We start from the raw sequence: 24434 nt of genomic DNA, 5'->3' as shown, positions 1-24434 counted from the left end.
TTGACTAAGAATAGGGCAGATGTGACATTAAATGGAACAAGTGTCTCAGGTTACGAAATACCGACCTGCCAAAGGATCAGAGAGTTTCTTACGCTCCCTGTGGTTCTCTAGGACAAACATAGGAATTATCACAGACGACACGTCAGTGAATATAATGCCAAAGAAGACGTGTGTTAGTTACATAGTATTGCATCCCTGATTTCAGGCCAAACCATGTGTTGTCAGCAATCCTTACATGCACCAAGTTGCAGTACCATTCATCTTCTACAGATGGCGCCACAAGCCTTATCGCACAATAATGCATCTCTGGTATCTGAACAAGCCATATGTTGCCACCTATAGAATATGGAAGGAACTGCAACTTGGAGCATGGAGGATATGAAGCAACATGCGCCTTATCGTGGGGTTGTACCCATGGCAAGCAGTTAGATTTATTATAAAGATATTTCGTTTACAAGAATATATAGTTTCAAATAAAATGGGAACAACAAAACAAGAAGTACATCGACCTGGTGCATTTAAGCAAGTTAATAAACCACATAAAACGGGTAGACATCGTAGTAAAGGATCAATAAGTAGCGAGGTTAAAGGTAAAATTCTTTGCAATTTATATTATTATGGCTTTTCCATATTTTGCTGCTTTCTATATTTCCTAATTTGCAACCAATATAGGAAAAGTTGGAGTAAAAGTTTTATCGAAACGTGCCACTAAAAGTCTTGGGAAGCGTGCCCGAAGGCTACAATCTTCACAAATTAGAAAAAACAAGAGAGAGGAGGTGTTGCAGCAAAAAAGGAATTTTGGTGGATTCCATTCTGCACCTATTCTTCTATGTATTATTGCATTACAAAAAGATGTAGATGCTGATAATATATTATCAGTAATAACAAAAGCTGACGAGTCTGCGACTATAATTAGTAGTCCACGTGGTACAATACATTTAAGGTATAATGCTACTATGATAAATGATAAATGATAAATGATATTAATAAAAATATGAATTATTGATTACTAATCTTTTGTTACGACAGTGTACCTAGGTTCAAGCAACGCTTTTCTATTGTGGTTGCACCAGTTGGAAATTTGTTCGCGACATTGGATATAGCAAAAATAGCTACCACTGTTCTTTTCGTTGCATCCGCAACAAATAAGTCGGACAATAGTCCCAGATTGGAAGTACTTGATGACTGGGGAAAGGAAATTATTATGCCCTGTGTTGCTCAAGGTTTGACAACTCCGCTAATAGCACTTACAAATGTTGAAAATCTTCACATAAAGGTATTGTGTTTTTGATATTTATTATCATATTTTGCACAAAAATAATTTCAATTTCACGAACTTTATTACAGAAACGTCAAGATTTCAAAAGCCATGTACAATCCGAACTTTGTAAGTGGCTTCCTAAGGAAGAAGTTTTCCAACTAAGTACCCCCATTGATGCTTTTAATATTTTACGACGTATTGGTACTAGAAAACAAAGAACAGTATCTTATAGAAACAATAGAGCTCAGTTGTTAGGAGAAGAAGCAGTATTTAAATGTAATGAAGTAGGTATTGATGTAATAATTATCTATTAATTACCTATTATTATGTAATAATTATCTACCAATTAAAAGATTAAGTATATATCCAAATTTGATTTCAATTAGAACTCCACAGAGCTTGGAACTCTAATGATCTCTGGGTATCTCAAGAACGTACCATTATCAGTTAATGGTTTAGTTCATATACCTGAATTGGGAGATTTTCAAATCTCTCAAATTGATGCACCTGGTGATCCATATCCAGTGGAGAAAAAGTTGAAGAAAGATTGTAATGCAATGGACGATGAACCATCTACGCGGGTTCTTGCACGCGCAGATCCAGGGAAACAAGTAATTTCATGAAATAAATAAATAAACTTTGAGTCTTTAAAAGCACTAATCAATTTTCTTAATTTTTTTAGGAATCTCTCGAAAGTGAAAATATACTTGACCCTATGGATGCTGAACAAACTTGGCCTACAGAAGAGGAATTAGCCGAAGCCAAAGCACAAAGGAAAAAAATTGTAAAGAGAGTTCCAAAAGGAACTTCTGAATATCAAGCAGCTTGGATTCCTGATGAGGATGGAGGTATTTGTTTTTCAGTCATAAATTAAATTTGGAGATATATATTATTCTTTGCTTGCATTTTGTAGAGGAATTGAGTGAGTGCTCGAGCGATGAATCAGAAGACGAGATGTCTGTCGATGAAGCACAATCTGAAACGGATAGTGGACCAGACGCAGAAGACGAGGAAGAATACGAGACAATTACTGTGTCCGAAGTTCCTGATGAACGATACGATGAGAATATCGATATGACAGAAGAAAAAGAAGCAATGGAAAACTTGAAGAGTATGTTTGTCGAATATACGTATATTATATTATTGAATATGTATTATTGAAATCTTTAACCACAATTTTTTAAATATAGACGCAAAATTAGACGCAAAATTTCCTGACGAAGTAGATACACCTCAAGATATGTTAGCAAAACAGAGGTTTCAGAAATATCGTGGACTTGAATCATTCAGAACAAGTCCGTGGGATCCGGAAGAAAACCTTCCTACTGATTACGCTAGAATATATAAATTTGAAAATTTTGATAGAACACGAAAACGAATATTTAAAGAATCGCGGGAAATAGAGGGTGCTATGGTATGAACATTTGATTATCTAAAAACTAATTATCTATTCATGCTAATTTATACAAATATTTTTAGCCTGGTTGGTATATCACAATTCACGTTGCAAATGTACGCGTAGATGCATTTTCTTCATTGGGAAATCATCCATTAATTGTATTTGGTTTATTACCGAACGAGCACAAAATGTCTGTCTTAAATGTGACATTAAAACATACGGGTCAAACATACAGTCCGGTGAAATCTAAAGCAAAATTGATATTTCAATGTGGATTTAGGAGATTCACTGCGTGCCCAATATTTAGTCAACACACAAACGGAAACAAACATAAAGTATGTATTATATTCTGTGAGATTTTAATATACTCTATTTATATCTTGTTACCAAGAATAGAAATATTTTTCAGTATGAGCGGTATTTTCGTCCAGAGAACACTGTCGTAGCAAGCATGTACGCTCCAATTACTTTTCCACCATGCCCAGTATTATGTTACGTTGAAAAACTGAATAAATCATTGGTAAGGAGGCAATAATTATATGCAAGTTAAAGGTTGATTCTGTTCTTATATCATTAAAGGTTACAATATTTTTGTAGGAATTAATTGCAACCGGAAGTGTATTATCTGTGAATCCAGATAGAATAGTTGTAAAACGTGTTGTTCTTAGCGGTCATACGTACAAAGTGCATAAACGATCAGCAGTTATAAGATTTATGTTCTTTCATCGAGAAGATATAAACTGGTTTAAACCAGTTGAACTACGAACGAAATATGGTCGCAGAGGACATATAAAAGAACCATTGGGTAGATGGATCATAAATTATTTCTTAATTTAATTGATGCATTTAATTAAAAAATAACTCATTATTTTTTCCTAGGTACTCATGGTCATATGAAATGTGTATTTAATGGTCAACTGAAGTCGCAGGACACGATTTTAATGAATTTATACAAAAGAGTATTCCCAAAATGGACATATGAACCTTTGTTCAAAAATTGTGGTTAAAGATTTCAATAATACATATTAAATAATGTAATATACGTATATTCGATAAACATACTCTTCAAGTTTTCCATTGCTTCTTTTTCTTCTGTCATATCGATATTCTCATCGTATCGTTCATCAGGAACTTCGGACACAGTAATTGTCTCGTATTCTTCCTCGTCTTCTGCGTCTGGTCCACTATCCGTTTCAGATTGTGCTTCATCAACAGACATCTCGTCTTCTGATTCATCGCTCGAGCACTCACTCAATTCCTCTACAAAATGCAAGCAAAGAATAATATATATCTCCAAATTTAATTTATGACTGAAGAACAAATACCTCCATCCTCATCAGGAATCCAAGCTGCTTGATATTCAGAAGTTCCTTTTGGAACTCTCTTTACAATTTTTTTCCTTTGTGCTTTGGCTTCGGCTAATTCCTCTTCTGTAGGCCAAGTTTGTTCAGCATCCATAGGGTCAAGTATATTTTCACTTTCGAGAGATTCTTAAAAAATTAAGAAAATTGATTAGTGCTTTTAAAGACTCAAAGTTTATTTATTTATTTCATGAAATTACTTGTTTCCCTGGATCTGCGCGTGCAAGAACCCGCGTAGATGGTTCATCGTCCATTGCATTACAATCTTTCTTCAACTTTTTCTCCACTGGATATGGATCACCAGGTGCATCAATTTGAGAGATTTGAAAATCTCCCAATTTAGGTATATGAACTAAACCATTAACTGATAATGGTACGTTCTTGAGATACCCAGAGATCATTAGAGTTCCAAGTTCTGTGGAGTTCTAATTGAAATCAAATTTGGATATATACTTAATATTTTAATCGGTAGGTAATTATTACATCAATACCTACTTCATTATATTTGAATTTCACTTCTTCTCCTAGCAAATGACCTCTTTTGTCTGTATATGATACAGCTCTTTGCTTTTGAGTACCAACATGTCGTAAAACATTAAAAGCATCAATGGTAGTTCTTAGTTTGAAAACTTCTTCCTCAGGAAGCGACTTACAAAGTTTGGATTGTACATGTCTCTCCGACTTCAGCGAAGTTGAGTATACGGTGAGTACGCGAAGAACAATACCAGTACGGCCCAGGCAAAACTGTCAGGTGTTTCTCGTATAATTAATAAACTCATTGTTAAATTAATCCACGGAGTATTTCTTTAGCACCCTACACCTCCTACCACGTCACTATAGATGGAATTCCTGCAGCCGAAGTGGCAGATATGTTCTAAAAACGATTTATTTGTTGTTTCGGCTCCCCGGGAGCGATTTTAACAAATCAAGGAACGAATTTTACATCTTCGTTAATGAAGAAAGTAGCAAACAGATTTCGAATAAAATAGCACACTACAGCAGTATACCACTCTCAGAGCAATGGATCGATTGAAAGACCGCACCACGTATTAGTCGGATACCTCAAATTATATGCAGTGAAAGCAAGGAATTAGAATGGGTGGTAGCCATGTATCCATGATCTCCTAGAACACTTCTGTACACGAAGGAACGAAGCTTTCTCCTAATGAATTAATTTTTGAATGTCTGGCCAAGCCAGAGAACCATCCGATAAAATAATAATCGAAGAAAATATGGAACCGACCTATATAGATTTTTAAGGGATCTACTTGACAAGATCAACACGACACGATTCGCAGCAAAGGAAAATCTAATGTAGCGGCTTATGGCCATAATGAACGTCCCAGTTTGCTGGTGAGTGCCGAAGAGTGCAGACATGTGTCCAGTGCCCTGTGAAGTTTACAAAACAACACGTGACGCCCATCTGTCGGAAGCGAATCCAACAAATCTAGCCAAGTGTTCACACAGCCTCTCGACTAGTATTTTCATATTGAATTAACTAGATCGACGATGGCCCAATCATCCCAAACGGACTCTACGAAGCCCAGTTACAACAATGCCGCTCTTCCTCCCCCGTGGCAAAGGGGCATTGCACCCCTCTTTGCAAACGACCCTCATACGAAAAAACGCAAACTCGAAGCTAGCAGGACTAATGTGAGCAAGAGACAAACCAACCCGCCAGCCAGCCAAGTGACCACCCACAACAGGTTCGCGATACTGGAGGCTGATAACGCTATGGACACAACCGCAGCGGTAAATACACAACATACACAAAACCCCCCCCCCCCCTCCCTCGCCAATCTTCATTGACGATGTCATTGATTCAATCAATGACAAAGACAATTCAAAAAGAAATCAGCAAGGAGGAATATAAATTGAAAATCAGCAACAACAGTGTAAAAATTCTGCCGACCAACCCAGACGCATACAGAAAATTAACGAAGTTGTTAAAAACCCCGAATGCCAACTTCCACACATACCAGCTCAAGCAAGAAAGACCTTTCTGTGTGGTGCTACGCAACATCCACCACTCAGCCGATCTAGACGAACTAAAGTTCGAATTGTTAAAGCACGGCCACGAAGTAACTAACATCAGCAACATTAGGCATAGAATCACGAAAAACTCGCTATCCTTATTCTTTATTGATATAAAACAAAAACCAAATAATAAAGAAATTTATAATCTCAATCGTCTGATGAACTCAATAGTAAAGATCGAACCGCCTTTTGTAAAGAAAGAGATAGTGCAATGCAAAAGGTGCCAGAGATACGGCCACATGCAGAAATACTGCAACCATAATTTCCGGTGCGTAAAATGTGCAAGTAGTCACCCCACTGACCAATGCACTAAATCCCCAGAAACTCCCGCGAAGTGTATCCACTGTCAAGGAGAGCATCCTGCGAACTATAAAGGATGCTTAGCCTATAAAACACTACACAATAATAAGTACCCAAAACTGAGACCCAAGGAGATAACCAAACAAGAACCTAGATCACAAAAATTCACCACACCATCAATGTCCTATGCCCAGGTAGCACAAGGAAACATAAACAATTTGAAAACCCACAGTGGACACTCAGAAAATAGTGTTTCCACCCCACAAAACACAGACAACTTCACCAGACTCGAAAAACTAATCAAGAAGCAAACAGAGCAAATTAACAACCTGCTGTCATTACTTACACTTTTCATGGACAAATTAATACGCACAGAAGCAAAATAAAACCAATGCGTATAGCTCTGTGGAACGCCAACGGTCTAGCTCAGCACAAATTTGAACTAGAACTATTCTTAAAACAACAGCAAATCGACGAATGCTCATATCTGAAACCCACTTCACCGACAAAAACTACCTCAAAATACACAGCTACAACTTCTACCACACCCAAACCTCAGTGGAAAGGCACACGGCGGCACCGGAATCATCATCAAATCCAGCATTAAGCATTACGAGCTTCCATCATCCCAGAAAGACTACCTTCAAGCCACAAGCGTAGCAATAGAAGACCGCCATGGTACAATCACCACCTTAGCAGTATACTGCCCTCCCAGACACTCGATTGCTAAAGAGAACTTAGACAGCCTCTTTGATACCCTAGGCAATAGATTCATAGATGGAGGAGACTATAACGCCAAACATACCCAATGGGGCAGCAGACTTGTCACAGCAAGAGGCAAAAACCTCTTGAAAAGCATAACCACCAACAATCTCAACTACCTCACCCATATGAACCCACATACTGGCCCACTGACACTAACAGAATCCCCGATTTACTCGACTTCTTCATAACCAAAAATATCTCGCCTAGATATGTCCAAATCAACTCCTCGACTGAACTCTCTTTCGACCACTCCCCCGTAATAGCAACAGTCGGTTCAGCATTAATCGAGAACCCACCTAATGGCCCCATTCACAACCAACTCACCAACTGGCAGCTCTTTAGAGAAGTCTTTAATCACTCAACCTCTGCCTCAATCTCACTAGAAACAAAGGAAGATATCGAAACAGCCACAGAATACAGTATGGCATGAAGGGCTACTATATAAGCTTAAAAAGATCCTACCCCACCCATACTACTCCATCTTAAAATCCTACCTAACCAACAGATAATTCATAGTTAAATGCCTAGACGCCACTTCCGCAACATTCCCAATAGAATCCGGCATACCCCAAGGTAGTGTCCTCGGACCCCTACTGTTCTCCATCTACACTGCCGACTTACCTATATCAAACGAGGTAACAATAGCAACATTTGCCGACGACACAGCGCTATTAGCTACCCACGCAGACCCGGCAATTGCCTCATCCACTCTCCAGCGAAGTCTCGACTCCGTGGAAAAGTGGTTCCAAAAATGGGGCTTCAAAATAAACGAAAAAAAATCCTCTCATGTAACCTTCACGCTCCGAAAACAAACCTGCCCCCAGGTCACCATTAACAACACAATAATCCCAAGCAAGGACTCCGTAAGATACCTGGGCATGACCCTGGACAGGAGGCTAACTTGGAAAAAACATATCTCAGAAAAAACAAAGCAACTAAAGGAAAAACTAAGAAAATTCTATTGGCTCACGGGCCGACGCTCCAAACTAAACATACAGAACAAAATAACGCTCTACAAGGCCGTAATAAAACCTGTCTGGACCTACGGAATCCAACTATGGGGAACAGCAAGTAATTCCAACACTGAAATACTTCAACGCTTCCAATCGAAAACGCTAAGATCCCTATTAAATGCACCCTGGTATGTTACAAACGAAACAATCCACCGCGACCTCATGATACCTACAGTCAAAGATGAAATACACAAGTCCAGAAGCAGATATAACGCAAGAGTCAACAACCACCACAACCCATTAGTCACCCAACTACTAGACACGACGGACCAGATCCGCAGACTAAAAAGAAAATACCCTCTAGATTAAATCGTTAGATTCTACTAGAACCAACATTATAAAACTATTATAAGCCATGTCATTGTATCACGCCAAATGAAGTTACTGAAAATTCTCAACGAGAATTGATTGTAAATATTTTAATAAATAAAAAAAAAAAAAAAATGAACGTTCCAGGGTTAAGCGCATGTGTTGGCCACATGGGCTGCGAGATGAAAACCTTGGCCAAGAAGTCGTAAAAGAATTAATTCTTTTTTTTTTTTTTTTTTATTTATTAGAATATTTACAATCAATTCTCGTTGAGAATTTTCAGTAACTTAGTTTGGCGTGATACAATGACATGGATTATAATAGTTTTATTGTTGAAGTGGTCACCACTTCTAGGAAAACTCCACATCTGGTCTTTTTAGCTTTCTCAAGCGCTGAAGCCATCGACAGCACATAGACAAAAGAATAGCAGGGAGGCAGACCATAAACTGTAGACAGGCGACGTTGGCTTCGGGGTTTTCAGTCATAAAGTAACACTGCTAGCGTGCGGATCTGGACCAGCCCAAATTGTATTGCTGTATTTCATTATTAAGTCAAATATATACTTTGTATCTTACACTTTATCCACGCGTTTTTCCCTCTTTATATACTGAATAACCTCAACAGGTTATGGGCCCAGGGCTGTAAAGTGTAAGATAACAACTCGAAGTGAATAAATTGTCAAAGTATTGTGCTTAGTAAAGTAAGTGATAGTGCCAAAATGGAATCTGCAAGTGCGAAGATCGAGATGTTACGTGGCGAAGAAAACTGGCTCCAGTGGCGTTTTGTCATGCGTACAGTTTTGGAAGAAGATGACGACCTGATCAACGTGTGTGAAGGGAATCTGTGTCATCCAGGTAACAGTGCGGAGAAAGAAATCGCCCGTAAAAGATTTTTGAAGGCAGATCGGCTAGCGAGAAAATTAATTGTGACCTCAGTAGGAAAGAAACCGTTGGATCTTCTTTTATGTTGCACAACAGCACATGAAATGTGGAAAAAGTTGAATACAGTATATGACATGAAGTCGGATGAGAATCTAAGTATGGTCCAGAAGCAGTTCTTCAATTTTAAATGGGAAGAATCTGAAAATGTATCTTACAACTTATCAAAGTTGGAATTGATAGCGGCGAAGATGAAAACTCTTGGGAGTGAAATTGACGAGAAAATGCTGATAACACGCATTTTATCGGTGTTACCGAACAAATTTGACCATTTTCACAGTGCGTGGGATTCGGTGGAAGAAGAAAAGAAGACCTTAGACAGGCTTAGTACCAGGCTGATGGCGGAAGAAATCAGATGGAAGAAAGACGACCAGGAAACATCGGTGGCGCTGGTAACAAAAGGTAACAATTATAAAAAGGAACAGCAGAAGCAGCCAAGCAAACGTGAATACGAGAAACAAGGACCAAGCTGTTTCAACTGTGGAAAAGTTGGCCATCTAAAGAAGGATTGCTTTAGATGCTTTACATGCAAAAGGAAAGGCCACACCAGCAAAAATTGCTTCAAAAATAAGAAAGGAAACAACAGCAGAGACAACCAGGAACCCAGAATTGAAAATCGAGATCACAGCGGAATTGGTCTATTAGGAAGCACCTCAACGATACAAGTGGCAAACCATGATGCTTGGATAATCGACTCAGGAGCTACGGATCACATGACAGGACGACAAGAATGGTTCAGCGTCTTCGAAAAATTCGATAACACGGTAAAGATAGAAATCGGCGATGGTACGTTCATGGATGCGTACGGCAAAGGAAAAATCAAGGTAGAGACTTTTGTGGACGGCAAATGGGTAGCATGTACAATGAACGATGTCTTGTATGTACCAGGTATGAAAAGAAATCTATTTTCCATTAGATCTGTTGCAAGAAGAGGTATAGATTTCTGTATTCTAAGGGAAGGGAAAAACTGCATGTTTTTACAAAATCAGAAAATAATAGCAAGGGGTTCTGTTATTGGAAATTTATATAAGGTCGACATGCGAGTTATCATACCGTCAGTTTGTAATCTTAGCAATAGAGCGGAGTCAAACGCGGACACACTGCAGTTATGGCACGAACGGCTATGTCATCAAAACATCAGACACGTTAAGGAATTTTTAAAGAATTCGAATATAAAAGTTGTAGAGGATAGTAACTTTTTCTGTGAAGGTTGCGCGTACGGGAAACACCATAGATCGAGTTTTCACCAGAAAACCAAGCGTGCGACTAAACCTCGCGAAATTATTTATACGGATGTATGTGGACCCATGGAAGTCGAGTCATTAGGCAAAAAATTGTATTTTCTTGCGTTTAAAGATGACTTTTCCAAATTCACAAAGATTTACTTCTTACGACATAAGTCAGAAGTAATCGAAAAGTTAAAAACCTTTTGCCTAGAAGTCGAAAATCAATTCAATGATAAGATTAAAGAAATTCATAGCGATGGAGGGAAAGAATTCAAAAATAAAGAAGTTAAAGAATTTTTAAGAAGTCAGGGAATTAAGCACACGATTAACGTCCCATACACTCCTGAACAGAATGGCGTCGCAGAAAGAGAAAATAGAACAATAGTAGAAGCAGGAAGGTCGATGTTATATTCGAAATCTAATCTACCGTTGTTTTTATGGGCCGAAGCCATGAACACCGCAGTGCATGTCATAAATAAGACCGGGCCGACAAGACAAGACAAGAAAACACCATATGAACTGTGGTACGGGAAATCGCCAGATGTAGAAAAGTTTAGAGTTTTCGGTACTGAATGCTTTGCACACATACCTGCGGAAAAGAGAAGGAAATTGGACAGAAAGGCTAACAAAGGATATTTGGTAGGCTATCTAGATGACGGACGAGGGTATCGAGTGTACGTGCCGACCGTAAGAAATGTAATATTAAGCCGTGACGTAATATTTAAGCCCGAATTAGAAACTGAAAAATTCGTTAATTTAAGTTTACCGAAAATTGTCGAGCGCGAAGATGTGCGTGCACAGAGCGATAGAGTATGTACGCATGAAAGTGCAGAGAGTGAAACTGAAAAACAACCTTTTATAACTAGCGAGAATGTGAGACAATTGAGAGATAGAGATAAGATCAAGCGAACCGATTTTTATGGTAACCCAATAACGTACGTAGCGGAAAAATTACCAGTGGATTTTAACGAAGCGATGAGATCCGAAAAGAGAGAGTTATGGGAAAAGGCTATGAATGATGAAATGAAATCGCACTATGAAAATAAGACGTGGATTCTTGTGGAAAAACCAAGAGATCAAAAGATACTTAGTAATAGGTGGGTTTTAACGGTAAAGCTAAATCCGGACAACTCGGAACGATACAAAGCGCGACTTGTAATAAAAGGGTGTTCGCAGAAAGAAGGCATAGATTATAAAGAAACCTATAGTCCCGTTGCTCGGTTTGATACAATTAGATTAATGCTCAGTATTGCTGCTAAAAATAATTTACAACTTGGACAGTTTGACATAAAAACCGCATTTTTATATGGAAGTCTGAAAGAAGACATCTATATGAAACAACCTCAAGGTTATGAGGATGGTACGAATCGCGTTTGTAAATTGCTAAAAAGCCTATATGGCTTAAAGCAGTCTCCAAGATGTTGGACGGAACGTTTCACAAAATTTATTTCAAATCTAAAATTCTATCAGAGCAACGCAGATCCTTGTTTTTATTTTTATACAGAAGATGACAAATTAATGTTGATGACCATATACGTAGACGATGGACTAGTAGTAGCTTCAGACGAATCTCTAATCGATAAATTTTTCAGTGATTTAAATAAAGAATTCAAAATTACGAGTTCGAAAGAAGTAAAGAGTTTTCTTGGACTTGAAATTAATAGATTACAAGATGGTTCAATATTCATTCATCAGAGCAGGTATATCGAAAGAATGTTAGAAAAATTTAATATGAATGGGGCAAACAGTGTTTCTACACCTATCGAGACTAATTGGAGCGAAAGTATCATAGACAATAATGAGTGTAATGCACCATACAGAGAAGCCGTAGGAAACTTAATGTTTTTACAAACCGTAAGTAGGCCAGATATCAGTTTTGCAATAAATATAGCGTCGAGACATTTAGAGAACCCAAACGAGTATCAGTGGAAATTAGTCAAACGAATTTTGCGCTACATAAAAGGGACCGCAGACATGGGACTCTTATATACAAAAGCAGGCAATCTCGAAACCTTCAGTGATGCTGACTATGCAGGCGACAAAGAAACAAGAAAGTCGACATCAGGCGTTGTATGTAAGTATGCGAATGCGGCCATCACATGGCAATGTAAGCGACAACAATGTATAGCTCTATCTACGACAGAAGCTGAGTATGTCAGTGCAGCCTCAGGAGCGAAAGAAATTATGTGGCTAAAGAAAATATTTCTCGAATGCAAAATAGAGATATTTAAGTATACGCTAGGTGTAGACAATACTAGTGCCGTAAAATTAATTAAGAATCCTGAATTCCATCAAAGAAGTAAGCATATTGATGTAAGATACCACTTTTTGCGAGATTTATACAATAGAAGCGAAATTGATGTAACATATGTAACAAGCGAAGAGCAACTGGCAGATATATGTACAAAGGCGTTGCCAAAACCAAGATTTGAATATTTAAGACAAAAGTTAGGTTTGAAAAATAAAAAGATGTTAAGAGGTAATTGCTTATAGAGATGTAGAGTTTTTAGGGAGGGTGTCGAAGTGACTATCACTTCTAATATAAAAAAAAAAAAAAAAAAAAAAAAAAAAAAAAAAAAAAAAAAAAAAAAAAAAAAAAACTCTACATGATCTGTTTAGCCTTCCCGTAGATTTAGTAATAAATTAATTTTAATGGAAAAGAGAAAGGCAGCTGGCAAATGTATTTGTGAAGACATTGACAAAATCAAGGTTCAGATATTTACGACGAGAGTTAGAAAATATACAGATATAATTGTTTGTTGGGATGTAGAGTTTTAGGGAGGGTGTTGAAGTGGTCACCACTTCTAGGAAAACTCCACATCTGGTCTTTTTAGCTTTCTCAAGCGCTGAAGCCATCGACAGCACATAGACAAAAGAATAGCAGGGAGGCAGACCATAAACTGTAGACAGGCGACGTTGGCTTCGGGGTTTTCAGTCATAAAGTAACACTGCTAGCGTGCGGATCTGGACCAGCCCAAATTGTATTGCTGTATTTCATTATTAAGTCAAATATATACTTTGTATCTTACACTTTATCCACGCGTTTTTCCCTCTTTATATACTGAATAACCTCAACATTTATATTGTTGGTTCTAGTAGAAACTAAGGATTTAGTCTAGAGGGTATTTTCTTTTTAGTCTGCGGATCTGGTCCGTCGTGTCCAGTAGTTGGGTGACTAGTGGGTTGTGGTGGTTGTTGACTCTTGTGTTATATCTGCTTCTGGACTTGTGTATTTCATCTTTGACTGTAGGTATCTTGAGGTCGCGGTGGATTGTTTCGTTGGTAACATACCAGGGTGCATTTAATAGGGATCTTAGCGTTTTCGATTGGAAGCGTTGGAGTATTTCAATGTTGGAGTTACTTGCTGTTCCCCATAGTTGGATTCCGTAGGTCCAGACAGGTTTTATTACGGTCTTGTAGAGGGTTATTTTGTTCTGTATGTTTAGTTTGGAGCGTCGGCCCGTGAGCCAATAGAATTTTCTTAGTTTTTCCTTTAGTTGCTTTGTTTTTTCCGAGATATGTTTTTTCCAGGTTAGCCTCCTGTCCAGGGTCATGCCCAGGTATCTTACGGAGTCCTTGCTTGGGATTATTGTGTTGTTAATGGTGACCTGGGGGCAGGTTTGTTTTCGGAGCGTGAAGGTTACATGGGAGGATTTTTTTTCGTTTATTTTAAAACCCCATTTTTGGAACCACTTTTCCATGGAGTCGAGACTTCGCTGGAGAGTGGATGAGGCAATTGCCGGGTCTGCGTGGGTAGCTAATAGCGCTGTGTCGTCGGCAAATGTTGCTATTGTTATCTCGTTTGATATAGGTAAATCGGCAATGTAGATGGAGAACAGTAGGGGTCCGAGGACACTACCTTGTAGTATGCCGGATTCTATTGGGAATGTTGCGGAAGTGGCGTCTAGGCATTTAACTATGAATTGTCTGTTGGTTAGGTAGGATTTTAAGATGGAGTAGTATGGGTGGGTTAGGATCTTTTTAAGCTTGTATAGTAGCCCTTCATGCCATACTTTGTCGAATGCCTGTTGGATGTCTAGGAATACGGCTGAGCAGTATTTTTTCTTTTCAAAGGTTTGGCTGATCATGTGGGTTATGCGGTGGATTTGCTCTACTGTTGAGTGTTGTTTTCGGAAGCCGAATTGGTGATCTGGGAGAGTTTTCAATTCTTCTAGGAGTGGAAGGAGACGATTCGTGAGCAGCCTCTCGAATAGTTTAGACAGGGTAGGTAAGAGACTGATTGGGCGATAGGAGCTGGCTTCATATATTGGTTTACCGGGTTTGGGGATGAGGGTGATTAGTGAGATTTTCCACGCCTTAGGAAAGTGTTCAAGGCGGAGGATGGCGTTAAATATTGATGCGATGAGTGCAATCCCTTTTATGGGGAGTTCCTTGATTGCTTTATTTCCTATTAGGTCGTGACCTGCTGCTTTCTTGGGGTTTAGGCGACGGATAGCTTCTATGATCTCTGCAGAAGTGAAGGGTTGGATAGGAGGGGACATTTGGAAGGGAGTGTGCAGGTATTCGGTGACGTCCGCTGCAGCTATGGAGGAATGGGGTTGGAATACTTCAGTCAAGTGTTTGGCAAATAGGTTGGCTTTTTCTATAGGGCTACGCGCCCATCCACCCTGCGGGCGGCGGATTGGAGGTATTATTTGTGGGGGGCGCGTGAGTTTCCTGGAGGCTTTCCATAGTGAGTAGTTTGAGTCGGCTGTGGGGGACAGGCTGGCGAGATATTTGTGAAAACGGTCATTATTGTAGTTCTTTATGGTTTTGGATAGTTTTCTAGTTGCGTTGTTTAGTTTGCGTTTGTCCTCCGGTGTTCTATGGGTCTGCCATATCCTTCTTAGTCTACGTTTTTCTGCTATTTTTTTTAATATGTACTGGGGGTATTCGTGGTTGCTGATGGACGTTTTTGCCGGTGTGGAGACGCGGATAGCGTTTATTATGCTCGCATTTAGGTATTCCGTGGCTGCTTCGATTTCGTCATTGGTTTTTAGTGAGGTTGAGGCTGAAGTTGTGTGGGTAAAGACTTCTCTAAAGAGCTGCCAGTTGGTGTGTTGGTTATGAATGGAGCCATTAGGTGTATTCTCGATGATAGTTGAACTGACTGTTACTATCACGGGGGAATGATCAGAGGAGAGATCAGCCGAGGAATTGATTAGGACGTGTCTTGGCGAGATATTTTTAGTTATGAAGAAATCAAGGAGATCGGGTATTTTGTTTGTGTCGGTGGGCCAGTGTGTGGGTTCGTATGTGGTAAGGTAGTTGAGGTTGTTGGATATTATGCTGTTGAGGAGGTTTTTGCCTCTTACTGTAACCAGTCTGCTACCCCATTGGGTGTGTTTAGCGTTGTAGTCTCCTCCGGCTATGCATCTGTTGCCCAGGGTGTCCAGGAAGTGGTCGAAGTCTTCTTTGGCGATGGAGTGTCTGGGAGGGCAGTATACAGCTGAGGTGGTGATTGTACCATGACAGTCTTCTATTGCTACGTTTGTTGCTTGGAGGTAGTCTTTCTGGAATGGTGGAAGTTCGTAGTGTTTGATGTTTGACTTGATTATGATTCCGGTGCCGCCGTGAGCCTTTCCGCTGGGGTGTCGGGTGTGGTAGAAGTTGAAGCCGTGTATTTTGAGGTAGTTTTTGTCGGTGAAATGGGTTTCGGATATGAGCATCACATCGATTTGCTGTTGTTTTAAGAATAGTTCTAGCTCAGATTTGTGCTGAGCTAGACCGTTGGCGTTCCACAGAGCTATTCGCATTGGTTTTATTTTGCTTCTGTGCTTATGAATTTGTCCATGAAGAGTGTGAGTAGTGACAGCAAGTTGTTAATTTGCTCAGTTTGCTTCTCGATAAGTTTTTCGAGTCTGGTAAAGTTGTCTGTGCTTTGTGGGGTGGGAATTCTATTTTCTGTGTGTACACTGTGTGTTTTCGAGTTGTATACGTTTCCTTGCGTTGCCTTCGCATAGGATACTGTTGGTGAGGTGAGTTTTTGGGGTTTAGGTTCTTGTATGTTTGTGTCCTTGGGTCTCAGTTTTGGATACCTTATATTATGTAGCGATTTGTAGGCTGAGCATCCTTTGTAGTTCGCAGGATGCTCTCCTTGACAGTGGATACACTTGGCGGGGGTTTCCGGGGGTTTAGTGCATTGGTCAGTGGGGTGATTACCTGCACATTTTACGCACCGGAAGTTGTGATTGCAGTATTTCTGCGTGTGGCCGTACCTTTGGCACCTTTTGCATTGTATTATTTCTTTCTTTACAAGAGGTGGCTCGAACTTAACTATGGAGTTCATCAGCCGATTGATATTGTAGATTTCTTTGTTGTTTGTTTTTTGTTTTAAGTCTATAAAGAATAAGGATAGTGGGTTTTTTGTGATTCTGTGCTTAATGTTGCTGATATTAGTTACTTCGTGGCCGTGGTTTGACAGTTCGCACTTTAGTTCGTCTAGATCAACTGAGTGATGGATGTTGCGTAGCACCACTCGAAATGGTCTTTCTTGTTTGAGCTGGTATGTGTGGAATTTAGCGTTTAATGTTTTTAATAGCTTGGTTAACTTTCTATAGGCGTCTGGGTGGGTCGGCAGTATTTTCACGTGGTTGTTGTTAATCTTTAACTTGTAGTCCTCTTTGCTGATTTCTTTTTCGATAGTCTTAATCATTGACTGAATGTCGATTACGTCGTTTATGAATATCGGTGGGGGAGGGGGAATTCTTTGATTATGGAGGTTGTTTACCTTTTCGGTTGTAATCATGGAGTCTTCCGTGGACTCCAGTATTGAAAATCTATTGTAGGTGGTCACCTGGCTGGCTGATGGTTTAGTTTGACTCTTGTTTACATTTGTCTTGGTTGGTTCGAGCTTTCGTTTTTTCGTGTGATGGTCGTTTACCAGGATAGATGTGTTGCCCTCTTGCCACGGGGGAGGAAAAATGGCGGTGTTATAATTTAGCTCCGGGGAGCCTGTTGGAAATGATAGAGCCATCATCGAGCTAGTTAATTCAGTGTGAAAGAACTAGTCGAGAGGCTGTTAACCCCTGGCTAGGTTAGTTGGATTCGCTTTCGACAGATGGGCGTCACGTGGAGTTTTGTGAACTTCACAGGGCACTGGGCACACGTCTGCACGTCTCGGCACTCAGCAGCAACTGGATGGTCACTGCTGCTTTGTGGACTTTGCCGGGCACTGGACACACGTCTGCACGCCTCGGCACTCACGAACGAACTGAAGAATTAATTCTGGCGCAAGGCCTTTGACAAAGAAAATCGTTTTCCTACCCTAGAAGGAAATTTTCTCTTTCTGGGACCTCGGCGACCTATATAAAGGGAAATGAGGAAAAGCTCGACACGCAGTTGCACAGAGTCACAGAGAGACAGAGCGTTGCGAGAGATTAGTGAATTAGAGCAGACGGTGAGGATGCGAAGAACGATACGATTACGGCCCAGGTAACGCGTGCTGGTGAAACTTTCAAGCATTCCTCGTATAATTAATAAACTCATTGTTAAATCAATCCGCGGAGTATCTCTTTGGCACTCTACACGCCCTACCACCTCACTGATGTAATCGAAAATAAAATCTAAGGAATATTACGACAGAGTGATCAATAAACAAAATTTCAAAATGGTAGATTTGTTACGTCTTATCTTACCCACTTATCGAAACATCAATGACCAATATCACTTGTCAAAACTATTATTACAATGTAGATGAAATGCCAAAAGCAAGAAGGAATCATAGAGGTTGAGACAATAATCCAGAATGATCGGGCTCTGTATACGACTGTTAAACCAGATATTTTGTTATCGAACACACGATAAGAATAAATATAATGACCGAGCCTTTCTCGCTGGGATATTTGATTGTTGCACCGTAATCTCCAGGTCGCATTTGCGTGAAGCAATCGTAGAGAGGACGGAGTTGTGAGCGCGATCGGAATCTCCGGGAAAATTGGAGAATTCGGACAAGGAAGTTAACCAGAGTGAAGGGCTAGTGTCTGTGAGAAAAAGTGGGTGTAAGAACTTAGACAGAACAATCGCGGAGTAGTTGGTGTTCTTGTGTGCAGAGAGTGTCTCTATGAACTTTGTGAATTCGCTATTGTTGTGCACTTTTATTTTGTTTTTTATTTCCTTTGCAAGTTTGTTTAGGTGTTTTCTGTTTTCTCGTGTTCTATGTTTTTGCCATTTTGCTTTCGCTTTTCTTTTTTCTCTAATTTTTTCAAGTATGTCTTGCGGAATTATTTTTGTTTGTCTGTTGGTTGGTTCAGATATAGTGGTTGTCCATGTTGCTTCTTGGATAGTTTCTGTCAATGTTGTTACTGCCTGTTCGGTATGTTCGGGTGTTTTCAATGGGATGTTGCAGATTATTTTGCTCTCGATTATTTCTTTAAAAGTTTGCCATTTGATTTTATTGCATAGTGTCTCTGGATTGCTATAAAGTATTGGTTTGTTTCTGTATGTAATTATTATGGGTGTATGACCGGAGCTAAGCTCGAGGCTGGGTGTAATTTTTAGTTTATTTGTGTTTAGTCCCTTTGTAACTGCAAAATCGAGTAGGTCAGGTATTTTGCTCAGGTCTGACGGCCAGTATGTCGGTCTACTTGTGGATAATATATTGAGGTTATTGTTTCTAATGTATTTTTCGGGGGTTCTACTTCGAGGTGTAGTAATTCTTGGCCTCCATAGCGTGAACTTTGAGTTGTAGTCTCCCGTTGCGATATACTTGTCCCCTAGGTCCTGGAAGTATTCTTCCCACATTTGTGTTGTTATTTTGTGTCGCGGAGGCACATATACTGCTGACAACTGGAAGTAGTTGCTGCTAGTTTGAATTGTAACGGTGGTTGTTTGTATACATTCCTTATTAACTTGACTGTGTAAATAATGTTTGATATCGTTTCTGATTATCACTGCGGTCCCTCCGTGCGCTTTTCCTGAGGGGTGTTTGGTATCATATATGGTGTAGTATGGTATTTTCATGTAGCTTTTTGTAGTGAAGTGTGTTTCTGAGACAAGTAGTATGTCTATATTGTTATTATATATGAATGTTTTAGTTTCAAGGGCCCGTTGACGAGTTCCAGGCTGCTATTTTTAACGTGTCTGTTTTTATTTTTTGCTTAGCATGTTTGTAAGCAGTTGTAGCATGACTGTGATTTGTTGCGTTTGCTGTCTGAGAACTGCGCTTTGTTCGCTTATTCATTCTAGTTAATTATCGGTGTTTTTGATGGATTGTTTGAGAAGTTCCTTGATTTCTGTAGTGTCGTTGCTGATGTTGTTGTGATATTGGTTGTCAGAGGGTGGCGATTGGCTGATTATTTGCGCGTAGCTTCGGCTACCAAAGGTGTTGGTGCTGCTGTGGTTAATGTTTATTGAGTGCTGTGAATTTGGTATTGTCTCAGATTTTGTGCTGCCCTGTTGCGCTTGTAAGTTATTGTATGTCCTGTTTCGTAGCGGCGGAAACAGTTTACGTTGTAATTGTTTCCTGACTTCACACCCTTTATAGCTGGCTGGGTGGTTTCCGTTACAGTTATAGCATCTAACTTCCTCTATTTTTCCCGTGGGCAGTGTATTGTTAAATGGTTTTTTGCACATTTAACACATGCTGGGCTTCTATTGCAATAATTTTTTGTGTGGCCGTATTGCTGACACCTTATGCATTGCGAGATATCTTTTTTATGTCTAGGTGGCTCCACTTTTACTATTGTGTTTAGTAATTTTGTTATATCATAAATGTCTTTGTTGTTGGCTTTAGGTTCTAGCTCAATTAGAAATAGCGGCAATGGTTGTTTGGTATCATACTTGTTTATGTTGCTTATTGACCTTATCTGGTGTCCGATTTTTGCTAGTTCCTCGCTTATGTTGTCGGTATTTGTTTTTGGGTGTAATCCCCTGATTACTGCTTTGTAGCTTTTGTCGGCTTTGAGCTGATAGGTGTGATACCCTGCATTTTTTTCTTTAGTGATTTTGTCACTTTCCTAAATGTGTCTGGGGTGTTGGTTTGCACTTTCACCTGGTCTATTTTTATCTGGTTGATAATATAGTTATCTTTCCCTGCAATGTTGTTTAGCAGTTCAATGAGGGGGTCTATTATTTTCGCATCTATGTATATTAGTGGTGGTTTAGGAATGTGGGTTGTCAGACTTTCCGTTGGGTCCGTTGCTGTCTTTTCTGGCAGTGCGCTAAATGAATTATTCAGTTTGATATCCTGCAGTCATTGTTTTTTTTCTAGTGTTTCGGTTTTCCTCCCGCTTGCGAACGGGGTTACTTTGCGTTTTTTGTTGGAAGTTGCCACCATCCAGCTTTCTTCGTGGTGTGTTGGTTCGTTGTTCCCGTCGTTGGATTGTGATATTTCCATGTTATCGTCTTTTTTTTCTGCATATGCAGAGTCTGTAGCTCTATTTATAAGGTATGTTTCTCCTGTGTTAGTTATTTTTATTGGTGGAATCTGCATGTTTTGGCGTTTACTTTGCCGCTTTCTCTTCCCTCTTGCCGCACTTTCACTGGAGCACTGTCTCGCACGTCCGTTTAGGTCGGCTGCACAGGCGGAACTGTTTAGCAAATGGAGGTCGAATTACGCGAATTGCATTTTTTTGTACAAGAAAATGCAATTTCGTGTTCGTTAATTTTCTTTAAGAACCTTTTACATCTTACAACCTTTTCCATCGATTGCGATCTCACTGCGTATAGTTTTGTTTGTGTAGCGGCACTCGACAGCTAACTTTCCAGCGGTTTCTGTTCCGTGGCTCGCTAAACAAAGACCCTATCCTTCGAACAAGATGATTGCCAGATGTCGATACATTTTTACCGAATGTTTTCAGTTAGCCTAAGGACCCGCTATAAATCTTATGATTTATTTAGCTAAGGTCCACCAAAGGGACAAATAGTCTTTATCTTAATAGTCCCTATACATACCACCCACTACGGAAATCTGCTTTCCTCACGTACGACGCTTCCCGCTAGCAACTTTCTCTCAAGGGTGGTTAGCATCCTTTTCCAACCACCAATTCAAAATTTAACCAATTAACAGCGACATCCATTTCCCTCACTTTCCGAACCAACGCTTTTCTCAACGAATCCGATGATTTCGTATCCTTAGACACACCCAATCATAGTTATCCTAAGCAGCATCATTGTGACGGAAAGTGAGTCGTGAGACACCTGTCCGAATTGATCGTTGGTAGTTGACCGTAATACTTGATCCGAGTTTCTCGACATCTCAGGCAATCATCATCCGACTTCAATCGCACTGCGAAACGTATCGCGCCGAGTTCGAACTTATAACCTTATTTGTAAGTATTACGTAAGCAAATGTTTCATTTGTTCGCTTATCCAAATTAAAATTTGATATTATTTTATATTATTGTGGGTATATTACATTGCACAATCCTTGTATTAAGAGAAACATGTTAAAATTCTGGATATAGTTTCCTTATAGATAAAGCATGATTCTACATTCGAAGTATTCGAATTGTATTCGTTTGTGAAATAATGAAAATCTTGTCTTCATGATTAGAAAATTGCATATTTGACAAAAATAATTTGGTCCATTTCCTTGGGTAAAGTTGTTACAAAACTGCGTACTATTCACGCGATCATGTGATTTGAGTACACAAACGAAAGATTGGAATCGTTACAGTTTTTTTCTTTTTATATATGAATCTGTATATAATTTTGCATGTTTTAAGCGAATCACGTTCTTCATCTTTTTTCCGTTACTGTGTCAAACTTCAAAACGTACATTTTTTTCTTTTATTTTTTATTAATAATTATTTACGAGTTTGTCGAATTGTTCAAATTCCCCATCACATAAATAGATATCACAAGTTCGAAACGTTGCTGCGTCATTGTCCAATCTGCACAGTTTTCGACGATATGATGACCAATATCAATATCTTTAGACTTGTTATGCATATCTCCAACATATGTTGATATACGACAAATTACAATATAGTAGATAATACATTGTTGGCTAGGAACTTCCTGGATATTCTACAATTCCGTTCATTTGGACGGATTGCATTGGCGTCAGATTCTTTTTCATCGCTAAATACAACTTTTCTTTAATGTTTCTACATTGTATACTGTACACGTATGTTTATAAATTCTATACGTTTTTTTACCTTAAGATGTGAATGATATCTAACGTTGCAATGTTGCATGTTGTATGTTGCAAATGCGTATATCGTTACAAAATACACTGTACGGCTTATCGCAAGACTATTTTTTTTTTTTTTTTTTTCTTTTTTATTAGAATATTTACAATCAATTCTCGTTGAGAATTTTCAGTAACTTAATTTGGCGTGATACAATGACATGGATTATAATAGCTTTATATTGTTGGTTCTAGTAGGACTAAGGATTTAATCTAGTGGGTATTTTCTTTTTAGTCTGCGGATCTGGTCCGTCGTGTCCAGTAGTTGGGTGACTAGTGGGTTGTGGTGGTTGTTGACTCTTGTGTTATATCTGCTTCTGGACTTGTGTATTTCTTCTTTGACTGTAGGTATCTTGAGGTCGCGGTGGATAGTTTCGTTGGTAACATACCAGGGTGCATTTAATAGGGATCTTAGCGTTTTCGATTGGAAGCGTTGGAGTATTTCAATGTTGGAGTTACTTGCTGTTCCCCATAGTTGGATTCCGTAGGTCCAGACAGGTTTTATTACGGCCTTGTAGAGGGTTATTTTGTTCTGTATGTTTAGTTTGGAGCGTCGGCCCGTGAGCCAATAGAATTTTCTTAGTTTTTCCTTTAGTTGCTTTGTTTTTTCCGAGATATGTTTTTTCCAAGTTAGCCTCCTGTCCAGGGTCATGCCCAGGTATCTTACGGAGTCCTTGCTTGGGATTATTGTGTTGTTAATGGTGACCTGGGGGCAGGTTTGTTTTCGGAGCGTGAAGGTTACATGGGAGGATTTTTTTTCGTTTATTTTAAAACCCCATTTTTGGAACCACTTTTCCATGGCGTCGAGACTTCGCTGGAGAGTGGATGAGGCAATTGCCGGGTCTGCGTGGGTAGCTAATAGTGCTGTGTCGTCGGCAAATGTTGCTATTGTTACCTCGTTTGATATGGGTAAGTCGGCAGTGTAGATGGAGAATAGTAGGGGTCCGAGGACACTACCTTGCGGTATGCCGGATTCTATTGGGAATGTTGCGGAAGTGGCATCTAGACATTTAACTATGAATTGTCTGTTGGTTAGGTAGGATTTTAGGATGGAGTAGTATGGGTGGGGTAGGATTTTTTTAAGCTTGTAGAGTAGCCCTTCATGCCATACTTTATCGAATGCCTGTTGGATGTCTAGGAATACCGCTGAGCAGTATTTTTTCTTTTCAAGGGTTTGGCTGATCATGTGGGTTATGCGGTGGATTTGCTCTACTGTTGAGTGTTGTTTTCGGAAGCCGAATTGGTGATCTGGGAGTGTTTTCAATTCTTCTAGGAGTGGAAGGAGACGATTCGTGAGCATTCTCTCGAATAGTTTAGACAGGGTAGGTAAAAGACTGATTGGGCGATAGGAGCTGGTTTCATATATTGGTTTACCGGGTTTGGGGATGAGGGTGATTAGTGAGATTTTCCACGTCTTGGGAAAGTGTTCAAGGCGGAGGATGGCGTTAAAGATTGATGCGATGAGTGCAATCCCTTTTATGGGAAGTTCCTTGATTGCTTTATTTCCTATTAGGTCGTGACCTGCTGCTTTCTTGGGGTTTAGGCGACTGATTGCTTCTATGATCTCTGCAGAAGTGAAGGGTTGAATAGGAGGGGACATTTGGAAGGGAGTATGCAGGTATTCGGTGACGTCCGCTGCAGCTATGGAGGAATGGGGTTGGAATACTTCAGTCAAGTGTTTGGCAAATAGGT

At 39.6% G+C, this 24434-nt stretch overlaps 2 protein-coding genes across 2 annotated transcripts; one reads left to right on the top strand and one right to left on the bottom strand.

The window, feature by feature from the left end:
* The first annotated feature begins 241 nt into the window (after positions 1 to 241).
* Positions 242 to 3735, top strand: LOC100647760 (pre-rRNA-processing protein TSR1 homolog). Its single transcript, XM_048413511.1, has 12 exons — positions 242 to 590; positions 673 to 943; positions 1030 to 1276; positions 1348 to 1545; positions 1648 to 1872; positions 1944 to 2109; positions 2175 to 2372; positions 2452 to 2675; positions 2741 to 2995; positions 3070 to 3180; positions 3258 to 3465; positions 3540 to 3735. Exons 1-12 carry the CDS (start codon positions 389 to 391, stop codon positions 3665 to 3667), a joined length of 2433 nt encoding a protein of 810 aa, XP_048269468.1. The 5' UTR covers positions 242 to 388; the 3' UTR covers positions 3668 to 3735.
* LOC125386559 (pre-rRNA-processing protein TSR1 homolog) lies at positions 3673 to 6129 on the bottom strand. Its single transcript, XM_048413346.1, has 5 exons — positions 6112 to 6129; positions 4517 to 4765; positions 4222 to 4446; positions 3986 to 4151; positions 3673 to 3920 (listed from the first exon to the last, which is right to left on the bottom strand). The coding sequence occupies exons 1-5, from the start codon at positions 6127 to 6129 to the stop codon at positions 3673 to 3675; spliced, it is 906 nt and encodes a 301-aa protein (XP_048269303.1).
* Positions 6130 to 24434: the final 18305 nt, after the last annotated feature.

This window comes from Bombus terrestris, chromosome 16, assembly GCF_910591885.1.
Source record: "Bombus terrestris chromosome 16, iyBomTerr1.2, whole genome shotgun sequence".
Lineage (NCBI taxonomy): Eukaryota > Metazoa > Arthropoda > Insecta > Hymenoptera > Apidae > Bombus > Bombus terrestris.
This window is presented reverse-complemented; position numbering and strand designations above follow the sequence as displayed.